Here is a 12,247-nt window from a genome sequence, read left to right on the forward strand (position 1 = left end):
TGCGTGAACCTCTCCCTCTTCTTTCCTATTGAAATGAGCGAAGGAAATAAGAGTTACCTGGGCGTGGCCTCTGAGGTTTCCTTGTGTACCCCGTATCCCTGAATTTTTGTGCTGGGATCGACTCGAAAATAAATAGTTATAATTTATCTGTCCCCAGCTCTTGGGGAAATGACTGTAATTATGCCATCGCAACTGGAATGGGAAGCTCAGAAGTTAGGAAATAAAGCAATTAAAATTTCGGGACTATCGGTAGTAACGGAAGAATGAACACTGAAGCCAAAGTTGTAATTTACATACCAAATTGTGCCTGATGTGTTATCAGTTCTGTGATTATAAAATAATGAATCTTTAAATCATTGGTCGCAACTGAATGCAATTTGGGATTATTATTTAGATTTTATGCCTCATTTACTGGAATCTTTACCTGTATTGGAACACAGGTAAAGATCCTATACCTGATGTAACTAAGTTCGAATATTTATGTGCTATGTAGTTTGTTTTCAGTTATATTTCACCATTCACACTGTTAATTCTGGTGCATTTTTTTGTACGCAACACTCTTGACCATAAATTAACTACAGAGGTTTATTTTGTACAAGTAGGCTAAGATAAAATTACTAGTAAAAATATGATCTAGTCATACAACCTAAATGGGAGTGATTCAGTTCTGCAAATCTTTCACTCTTGTTTCATCTTTCTTATAAAATGTGGTTTAGTAAAAAAATTATTTAAATATATTGTTGCTACATGAATGCCGTTTCTTACATGGCTTACCTATTTTTCTTTGATTTCTAGTCTGTGGAACAAGGCCTCTTATGAAAAATACAGCGGCAGGGACTCGAATTGTAGGTGGACATGATGCTAACCTAGGAGCATGGCCTTGGCAAGTTAGTCTTCAAGTTTATACAATTGGTCTAGGATATGTCCATATATGTGGTGGATCTTTAATTAATAAAATCATAGTATTGACAGCAGCACACTGCATTAAAACATCAGAGTATGTATCTTTACATTCTAATACTTTTTCTTCAATTTAGGTGTGATAAATCTACTGACCAAAGAAGTATGGACCAAATATTATATAATTATGTATGAAAAATGGAGATTTAACATGCCTTTCCTATCTTATACAGAATTAAGTTTTGAAGCAGGTGTAGCTTCATACTACTTGTCAAGTATCTAATAAAGGAGGAAATTGTCAAGGATCACACAGATAAAGTCTAGGGACGAATTTTGGTGCTTTCAACAGATTTGTTTAATTATTTGCCCTGAAGCTTTTTCGTATCCAATCCTAGAGTAAGAAAAGACTCCGATTCAGAGCTACCAGGACCAAACCTAATTATTTTAATGATAAATAGTTGTGTGCAAGAATAAGATAAGAGGAAAATGTTTTTTTAATTGTTATGAGTCATTTCCCCTTATTTTACAATAGTACTTATCTCTGCTTGATCTTATATTATTATATTAAATTTTTAATTTTTTTCTCTTTCCTCCAACTAACTCCTTCGTTATTCCATGATTTAACTTACTAGTTTTAGATGGCTCATCCAATTTCTTCATTTAAAACATTTGGTTTTCACTTCCTTTAGCAACTCTGCCAGCAATGAAAGGAAGAAATCTGCTTGCTCAGGCCATGAGATCATCAAGCAAACATCTTTATTACACAGTAACCAAATATAACTGGGAAGCAGAATCACTAATATCCCTCATCCACTATTGCAAGTTGGAGATAGTAAATATGTACTAAGATTAGTAGCCTTTGTTAGTTTGATTATTTTTGAATTTGTCCATTCTCTTTTTTAAATAATCTAAATTGGTGACTATCACCTTATGTTGTTAAGTGATCACCTCCTCTCAAGGTATATGTATAGGTCTCAATAGCTTGCATACCCTCTCCAAGCCCTCTGTTCTTGCCTCCCCATCCTCTTGTATCTTCTCATTCTATAGCAGTCACATGCGTGCCAGGCCAGCCTTCTTGCAAACTGCCTGGAATTTGCAACTTCCTGCTGGGTTCCCCAGTGACTTTGTTGGAAATTAACAGAAAGTTGTGAGGTGCTCACTTAAAGTCCCAGGATATTCACTTAACAATGGCATTGGGGACTGTAAGAATTTCTGCCCAATGCAGTCACATGATGTTACAGTTTATGATTGCATTAGTTAACAATGGAAATTCCAGTTCCAATTGCCATTGTAACTTGTATTATATTTCTGCTATTGTGTGGCTTACCATTCCTGCAAAACACACTTGCCAACAGTGAAATCTCAGCTATCCTACCAATACATTTGTGATTTATATTTGTGAAAATTTTTGTCTAGCTATCCTTTTGTGCCTCCTATACCTTTTCCACAGAAAAAACCCCAGTTCCAAAACCCCAGTTTTCTTTTCCATTTACTCTTATTAGCCTTACCCTTCCAATCTGTTTAGACTTCATGTGAACTGAGTTCACAGTGAATTAATTACACCTGCCAACAAGTCTCTAGGAGACTGTTACACTGAGCTCCAGCTCCTCCCTTTGCTGCTAATCTTGTCTAAATAATGTCTAAATAATACTTTGCTGTTCTTACTATTTTTTCTTATTTCCCAATATATTGAAACAACATCAAACATGTTACAATTAGCTGCCATCTTATGAGTCTTGAATGTTAAAGAAACTCATTGTATTATCTTCTCATAAGTAGTATCAGTTGTTTAAACATTACAGGTGGTTCTCTATTCTTCATGAAATATTTATGTTTATTAGATAATTTGTTCTTTATTTTTGAGAGCCTAGAAACAATGTGTCTTCCTTGTTGAATTAATTGAAAAGAAACCCCACCCTCCTTTTATATCTTATTCCTCTTTTTAATAATAGCAGAGCTAGTATTTTGAAATATAACACTTGATTTCCATTCCAGTTTATCTTTTTTAGTCCATGGGCTTTTTGCTAAATTTTCTTTTTCCACCTGATTTTTTTTTTACCAATATATTATCTCTTGGCTTTTGCAGTTGATTGAACTTAAGACAAGAATCTCTATTGACACATTGCATATGAAAGTTTTAAATCTATCATTTGTTATTTAAGTTTTAAATATCCAATTAAATTAGCCCTTTCTGCATTTCCCGATTCCTACCATGTTTTCCTGAAAATAAGACCCTGTCTTATATTTTTTTGAACCCTGAAAAAAACGCTTGGCCTTATTGCCGTACGCTCAAAAGCCCGACTGTGCTTATTATCAGGGGATGTCTTATTTTGGGGGAAACGGGGTATTAATTCTCAAAAAATATCATCTGTTATAATTCTTATATTAGCCAAATTCAGCTAGTGTTAGTAACATTTTCTGGACTTTTCCAATAATTAAACTCATTTTCCATGATGACAGCATATAGTTTGTTAGCTATTTGGGGATCTTCAAATCTCGAGAAGATGGATCTATTAGTTGTTTATTTGTTCAAGCATGGCAAATCCTTTCAATCCAAATGTCTCATTTGTCCAATTTCTTGTTTAAGTTTCTTAATTGTATTTCCTATTAAATCATCCTCAAGACTTCTTGAGCAGCACTCAGCCTTCAGACCACTGACATGGATTTTTCATTCTCTCTCATCTCTTTTTCACTGCCAGAGTGGGTTGTCATTTGAGTCGCCTTAGTGATCTATGTAAGACTTAATTCTTCACCATTTCAGAGATTATCTTTCTTAAGACATCTTTTTATTGTTAATATGGGCAATTAGTCAAATATTAATAAAACATAAATGACAAAAATTATCAAAAAGCTGAGTGTGAGAAAAGCAATAGGCTCGCCATGCTGTCTTCTCCACTCACTTCCCCGCCATTGTTTTCCAAATCTGATGGATGGATCCTTCCCTACATACATAAATTATTTTTCAGCTAGCTGAAGGATGCATGGATAACAAGAGATGGAAGGATTTTTGAGGTCACATAAACCAAGCCCCTGCTGAGTGCAAAATCCACTACAGCAGGGGTGTCAAACTCGATTTCATTGAGGGCAGCAGCAGGGTTGTGTTTGACCTCGGGGGGGGGGGGCGGCCGTGGCCAGCTCAACATCACTCGTGTCGGGGGTGGGTGATGGCCCAAGTGCTCTGCCAGCAAAAACGGGCTCCAGAGCTCTGTTTTTGGCTGCGACAGCCTCCTGCATCCCTTGAAAACAGCTCCATTTTTGCTGGCAGAGGCAGTGCGGGCCAGTTCTTCGCAGGCCAGATCTAAGCACCCCGCGGGCTGGATCCGGGCCTTGAGTTTGACAACCCTACACTAGAGCATCTTTGGTGGATAACCATCTGGCCTCTGTTTGAAGATCTCTAAAAAAAGAAAAACTTACAGATGTGGCAGCTTGATCCAATGGCTGATGGCTTGTAGAGTTAAGAAATGCTCAATCGTTTTTCTGTAGGTTAAACATATTTAGATCCTGCAGCCATTCATCATAGGACTTGGTTTCCAGACCTTTCACCATATTGGTAGCCTTCTTCTGAATTTGCTCCAATTTAGACAAATTGGAAATTTGGAATTTGCTTCAATTGGCCTTTTTGAACAATAGTATTCCAGTATTCCAGATAAATTCGCAGAACAGTAGAGTGAAGCAAATACTGTCAATCTTCTAAAGTCTGCTCCAAGGTATCATTTGCTTTTTTAGAGACTGCATCACATCGTTAGTTTATGATTAACTTGTGGTTCATGAGGACACTCAAAAGTTGCTCTTGTGTGTATTATTTATTTTTTAAGAGTATTTGGTCATACAGAGAAATAGGTATTTCACAGAAGACCAACATGTTGTCCATAGAAATACAGACAGGAAAAATACCTGCCTATTCCACCTACAGACAAACCATATATCCCAGCACACCAGAACAAAAGCACAATGTATAACAAGTTGCGGAAAAGAAATAAAGCAGATATCTCATTCTCCATCCCCACCTTCACAATCAAAACATTTTTCCTATCACCATTATTTCTGCTACAGGATTCTCCATGCCAGCCTCAGCTTATCTTTCTTCTAGGATGATTCAAACAGTACATTTTGTGCAGCCAAAATTTATTAAAACAGAGCTCAAAGACACTTTGATCTTAAAAATGTATTGCATTTTGTTCTGTACTTTGCAACGTGTATGTTAAGAGTAATCTGGGTTCACAACCAAGGTTGTGGACTGTTGAGCAGAGTACCCTACGCATGAAAACGATTGAGACTGGTTGTAGACAATAACAGTCGCTACACAGACAAACTGGGGTTTGATATTCCTTTACTTTTAGGGAAAAGGCAAAGTCATAGTCCAAAAACAATCCAGGTCATACACATATAAAGCCAGTCAGGGATGTTACAAATATCAAGTCTTCTTACCAAACGTAGACTTGCACAACAAACAAGGTCTTCTTTCAGTTCGGCAAAACACAGTTCAATACACAACAGTGAGTACATACTGAGGAATCAGTAACTAGCCATGATCAAGCAAAGATCATAAAGCTCAAATATAGTTGCAGCATATCATCAGATAACAATGCTGTAGCGTCCCTGTAGATTCCCCACAAGCCATAATTTAGTTTTCCTTTTATACATTGGCTACAGAGCTTAGCCAGTCAGGAAGCTTGCATGATGCAGCACAGCCTTAAAGTAATATGATACCTTTCTTACTGCAAACATACCTAGTTAGTTTATATATTGCCTGGCCAACTAGTTAGGCAAATAACAATTTCCTAACATACTCCCCTTTGGACAGGACAATATATAATGGCTTACAATCTTAGTCCATAACTCTCACAACATATTTTATGTCTAATCGCACCCTGTGGCTTAGTAAAATTATTGGCAATATTATTTTCTGACATACAATACTCCAATTGTATCATATTATTCTGTATACATTGCCTTACATTTAGGTATCTAATGTCAGTATATTTAGATCTTGTTTTCACAGCTAAATTAGTTGCCATTTTAATAGCCGCTTGATTATCCTCAAAAACCACAATTGGATTATTTACACTTAAACCAATCCAGCAAATCCAACATTAATTGTTTGTAATAGATTAATTCTGTGCACAATAAAGCAAACAAGAAAATTCAGCTTCCATTGTTGATAAATTTATGTGCTTTTGCCTGATTGATTTCCATCCAATTAATTAATTTCCTAACATTATTGCAATACCTGATGTAGATTTTCTTGTAGCTAAATCAGTAGCAAAACTAGCATCAGCATATGCAGTCAGTATAAGATCACAGTTAGGTTCTAGATATAATGAGTAATGCATTGTTAGCTTCAAATATCTCAGTATTCGTTTTGCAGCTTGCCAATGCCTCTCAGTTGATTCTGCATTATACCTAGCTAATTGGTTAACATAATAGGAAATATCAGGCCTAGACCAATTACTAATGTAAGATAGACTACCTTTCAAGGATTGATAAATCTCCTTGCTGAATACAGGACTTTGTATATCTCCGTGTTTAAAATCCTGACTCGGGTGTTATTTGCTGGGTTACACAGTTCCATATTGTAGCTTTTCAATAATTGGCTAATTTTACTAGATTGTGACAGTTTATACCCTCGAGTTGTTTTAACAATATCAAGACCTAAATAATGTTTAATTTCACCAAGATTCCGTATTTTGAATTTCTTCTGTAACAAAGCAATAAATCCTATTGCTTCCTTTTCAGTTTTTGTTATAATAGCAATATCATCTGTAAACAAGAGTAAAAATGAAACCAAACCATCTCCCGTTTAAAGAGACAGTTATTGGCTACACTTGCCTTAAAACCTATAGCATTTAATTCTTTGATTATACATCTATTCCATTCAAACCCTGATTGCTTCAAACCATAAAGACTCTTTTTTAATTTCCAGCAATCAGTTCGCTCATCCGGTCTTACACCTAATGGCTTTTTCATATAGATATTGTGATGTAAAGGTGCATGTAAATATGCTGTCTCAACATCTATATGAGTAATTTGATAATCATTCTTCGCTGCCCACAGAAACATTGCTCTCAACGTGGTTTCTCTCAAACTGGGAGCAAAAACTTCATAAGTCTTTTTCAGACTGAGAAAAACCTTGAGCAACTAATCGCGCTTTATGGATTACAGTTCCATCAGCACCTGTCTTTAACTTATAAACCCATTTACAACCAATTAACCGTTCTCCTGGTGGTAACTTAACATTTTCATGTTAACGATTTCAGTTCTCTATCCATAGCTTCCTTCCAAGCTAATTGGTCCTTTTCAGGATACATTCTAATATCATCATAGTTAGAAGGTTCTATGTTTACTTGACAAACCATACTTACTTGATACCTATCGGGTGGACGCCGTACCCTAGTAGATCTTCTAGGTAATACAGGACTCATAGCTGGTCTTCCATCAACTTCCTTCCCTAAACTTCCTTCTCCTTTTATAGTAGATTCTACGTCATCTATTTCATCTTCAGAGGTATTGTTGAACATTTGATTATGAATAATAACATTATCCTCCTTTCTGTAATTAGCATGCTCAAGCTTATCCCAACCTTCATGCTCCAGGAATTTTGCACTAGCACTACGATAAACACTAGCGGTACCTGGGGCCCAAAATCTAAATGATCTGTGATTAGATTCATACCTAACAAAAAACTTTTTCCTTGCTCTTTGGTGTCCCTTTCACCTTAATTGCGATGGTATATGAATCCAAGCAGGAGCACCAAATGTATGCAGATAGCTTAGATTAGGTTTTCTACCATGCCAAAGTATAAACGGTAATTCACCAGTAGATGAATTAACTACATTGATTAACACATGGTTAGCACACATTACGGCTTCACCCCAAAGTGTTTCTGGTAAACTAGAATCTGCTAGCATAGCTCTAGCCATAGCTTGCAGTGTTTGACCTCTGCGTTCTACATAAGCGTTATGTTGTGGTTTATAAGGGGCAGAACATTTATGTTCAATACCTGCCTCCTGCAACATATTCTCTAATCTAAGATTAGTAAACTCAGTACCATTGTCCGTTACCAAGCAAACTACCTTATGTTTCTGTTTCCTCTCAACAAATTTCAGCCACTTTGCCATACGCTGAAATGTTTCAGACTTTGTTTTCATCAAGTAATAGAAACCATACCTAAAGAAATGATCAACTAGGCTCAGTATATATCAGGCCCCCCCTAAATTGGGTTTTTTAGGTTCAATTAAGTCTGCAAATACTACCTCTAATGCTCATTTAGTTTTGAATCCATTCACTCGGTTTGCTGGGGTTACTTTGCTTTTCTCTTGATTGCAAGCATTACAATTGAGGTACTTGTTACATGGTTTTAACCTTATTCCCTCAGATAATGCTACTGTCTTTTTCAATGCTTTGAAATTTGTATGGCCTAAGCGTCGATGAAGGAGATGGATACATTCATCATGTGGCTTCTTATTATCATAAACTGAGTTAGCATTAGCCACTATAGCTGGATTATCCTTCAGTTTGAATAAATTCAACTAGTTAGGAAAATAACAATTTACTAACAGTGTAGGTCTATAATTAAACATTTAAAATATTGGAAAGGACACTATTTTGGGTACTAGCATTACTTGTAAATACTTGTGACACTTACAGAAACTGATTAAACCTGGTTTAATGGCCATATTAATGATTTGATTAGTTTTGATATAGAAACTGAATAAAATTGAAACTTTAGTAAAATACAGAACATTTTAAGGTTTGTAAGAGTGATGCATTTACTTGGAGACCTTAAAAAGGGCTTGGATTGGAAAATACTTTCATTGGCTATAAGTAATGCTGAATATATACTACCACCAGAGAGACATACGTAGATTTCCCACAAGCATCTGAGCAGTAGTTACTATGGGAAGCAGAGTGGAGTGATTGTATATATGTATGTGAAGAGAAAGAATACTTTTTTTAATTGGTGTTTCTGTTATTTTCTGCAGTGATCCTTGTTTTAGCCACATAATCCAATTTTAATCAGGATCTGTACTTGGTGATTCATTGTTTATTCTGAATGGAATAAAAAAATAATGTCCATATCATAGAAGTTATAAAATAGCAATGTAATAATAAGAACAATAATCCCTGTAAAAGTTTTGTTCTGTCCTAGGAACCCAGCCATTTGGAGGGCTGTAATTGGCTTACATAATCTTAATGAAGATAACTCTCATACAATAAAGCGTCGGATTAAAGCTATCAATATACATCCTAATTATATGGCAGACACATATGACAATGACATTGCCTTGATAATACTAGTCAGATCTATCAAATTCAATGACTATGTTCACCCGATCTGCTTACCTGCCACAAATCTTTTGACAAATCAAAAGTATCCCTGTTACATATCTGGATGGGGTAAAACAAAGGAAAAAGGTACTTTTCTATTATTTCTGTAACATTTATATAAAGACAATGTACAAACATCAGATTAAAAATTACTGTGCAACAAAAACAATCAGTTAAAACTAACATATAATAAAATAAACGTTTCATTGTATTCATAATAGTTCTTTTGATTCTCTTTTAAAGTGTTAAGAATATTAAGTTTCTGGCAAACATTTTGCTGTTACTATACACTTCATGGCATTTCACATGTTTGTAAGAAAACTAGTCTGGATTTATATTTCAGAATGCTGAAAACCTTGGATAATGAAATTAGGTTTTTACAAATATAGGGTACAAAAAGGGTATTTTTATTTTGGCATTGGGCCTTCTATATCTAAGAGGTCTTGAATCTGGATTTATATGCAAGCAGCTAAACATGTAGAAGCAACTTTTGCTGCCCATCCCCCTTTTTCCTCCTCCCTTTCCCCAAATGTTGAACAAGGTAACCAGTACAGGGAAAGGGCAGAGAGGAACTTTATTAACAGCAGATTGGATTTGGAGGACATTTCCTCTGCCTGAACTGAAAAACCCCCTTCAATTTCAGTTTTAACTCCTGTGTCTTACAAATAAAATCATACAGTTTTCTTTGCAGCAGTAGAGCAGTAGTTTACCGTTTTAGGCCAGCACAATAACTACTACAGGTAAGCCCTTGGTTAATTTGTTCAGCAACTGTTTGAAGTTGAAGTTACAATGGTACTGAACAAGTGATATTTACAACTTGGTTTAAAGGTTCCAGCTGTCCCATACTCCCGTAGTCATGTGATTACAATCTGGATGCTTGGCAACTGGCTTGCACTTATTTATTTATTTATTTATTTATTTATTTATTTATTTATTTATTTATTTATTTGATTTTTATACCGCCCTTCTCCCGGAGGACTCAGGGCGGTGTACAGGCAAGATAAAACCAACAATACAATATACAGGTTAAAATGCAGTTTAAAAAACTTATTTAAATTAGCCTGAAAATTAAAATTTACCATAACTAAAAAAACCCGTTTAAAAATTAATAAAATTTAACATTAAAATTCCAATTTAAGCCAGCCCCGCGCGGATAAAGAGATGTGTCTTCAGTTCGCGACGGAATGTCCGAAGGTCAGGTATTTGACGTAAACCCAGGGGAAGCTCGTTCCAGAGTGTGGGAGCCCCCACAGAGAAGGCCCTTCCCCTGGGGGCCGCCAGCCGGCATTGTTTGGCGGACGGCACCCTGAGAAGTCCCTCTCTATGGGAGCGTACGGGTCGGTGGGAGGCATGTGGTAACAGCAGGCGGTCCCGTAAGTACCCAGGTCCTAAGCCATGGAGCGCTTTAAAGGTCGTAACCAACACCTTAAAGTGCACTCGGAAGGCCACAGGCAGCCAGTGCAGTCTGCGCAGGAGCGGTGTTACATGGGAGCTACGCGTAGCTCCCTCTATCACCCGCGCAGCTGCATTCTGTACTAACTGAAGCCTCCGAGTGCACTTCAAGGGGAGCCCTATGTAGAGAGCATTACAGTAATCCAAGCGAGAGGTAACGAGCGCATGAGTGACTGTGCATAAGGCATCCCGATCAAGGAAGGGGCGCAACTGCCGAACCAGGCGAACCTGGTGGAAGGCCCTCCTGGAGACGGCCGTCAAATGATCTTCAAACGACAGCCGATCATCCAGGAGGACACCTAAGTTGTGCACCCTATCCTTTGGGGCCAGTAACTCGCCTCCAACAGCCAGCCGCGGCTGCAGCTGACTGAATCGGGATGCCGGCATCCACAGCCACTCCGTCTTGGAGGGATTAAGCTTGAGCCTGTTTCTCCCCATCCAGACCCGTACGGCTTCCAAACACCGGGACAGCACTTCAACAACTTCATTGGGGTGGCCCGGGGTGGGAAAGTACAGCTGGGTGTCATCAGCGTACTGCTGGTATCTCACCCCGAAATCACTGATGATCTCACCCAACGGCTTCATGTAGATGTTGAACAGCAGGGGCGAGAGAATCGACCCCTGTGGGACCCCACAAGTGAGGCACCTCGTGGTCGACCTCTGCCCCCCTGTCAACACCGTCTGCGACCGGTCGGAGAGATAGGAGGAGAACCACCGATAAACGGTGCCTCCCACTCCCAATCCCCCCAACCGGCGCAGCAAGATACCATGGTCGATGGTATCGAACGCCGCTGAGAGGTCTAATAGGACCAGGGCAGAGGAATAACCCCTGTCCCTGGCCCTCCAGAGGTCATCCACCAATGCGACCAAAGCTGTCTCCGTTCTGTATCCGGGTCGGAAGCCGGACTGGAACGGGTCCAGATAGACATCTTCATCCAGGTATTGGGGTAGCTGTCGCGCCACGGCACTCTCTACAACCTTCGCAACAAAGCGAAGGTTGGAGACTGGACGATAATTACCCAAAATAGCTGGGTCCAGGAAGGGCTTCTTAAGGAGGGGTCTCACCACCGCCTCTTTCAAGGCGGCAGGGAAAACCCCTTCCAACAAAAAAGCGTTGATAATCCTCTGGAGCCAGCCTCGTGTCACCTCCTGAGTGGCCAGTACCAGCCAGGAAGGGCACGGGTCCAGTAAACATGTCGTGCCGTGGAGCCTCCCCAACAACCTGTCCACGTCCTCGGGAGCCACAGGGTCAAACTCATCCCAAATGGGCTCAACAAGACGTGCCCCCTCTCCCTCGCTTGGATCATCCCAAATTCGGTCCAGACCGTCCCTCAGCTGAGCGATTTTATTGTATAGATAACCACTAAACTCCTCGGCTCGTCCCTGCAAAGGGTCATCCCGCACCTCCTGATGTAGGAGAGAGCGGGTCACCCGAAACAGGGCGGCCGGGCGGTTATCTGCCGACGCAATGAGGGTGGAGGCATAAGAACGCCTTGCTTCCCTCATTGCCACTAGGTAGGTCCTAGAATAGGACCTAACTAGTGTCCGATCAGCTTCGGAGCGACTG

At 38.8% G+C, this 12,247-nt stretch overlaps 1 protein-coding gene across 1 annotated transcript in view; it reads left to right on the forward strand.

Annotated features, from left to right (window-relative positions):
* LOC131190585 (uncharacterized) overlaps positions 1–12,247 on the forward strand; it is a 65,191-nt gene that overhangs the window by 35,989 nt on the left and 16,955 nt on the right. The window contains exons 8-9 of the mRNA XM_058167924.1: positions 796–997; positions 9,050–9,315. Of these exons, the coding sequence (XP_058023907.1) occupies positions 796–997; positions 9,050–9,315 (468 nt within the window). The remainder of the gene's footprint in view (positions 1–795; positions 998–9,049; positions 9,316–12,247) is intronic.

Source organism: Ahaetulla prasina, chromosome 2 (genome assembly GCF_028640845.1).
Source record: "Ahaetulla prasina isolate Xishuangbanna chromosome 2, ASM2864084v1, whole genome shotgun sequence".
Taxonomy (NCBI): Eukaryota; Metazoa; Chordata; class Lepidosauria; order Squamata; family Colubridae; genus Ahaetulla; species Ahaetulla prasina.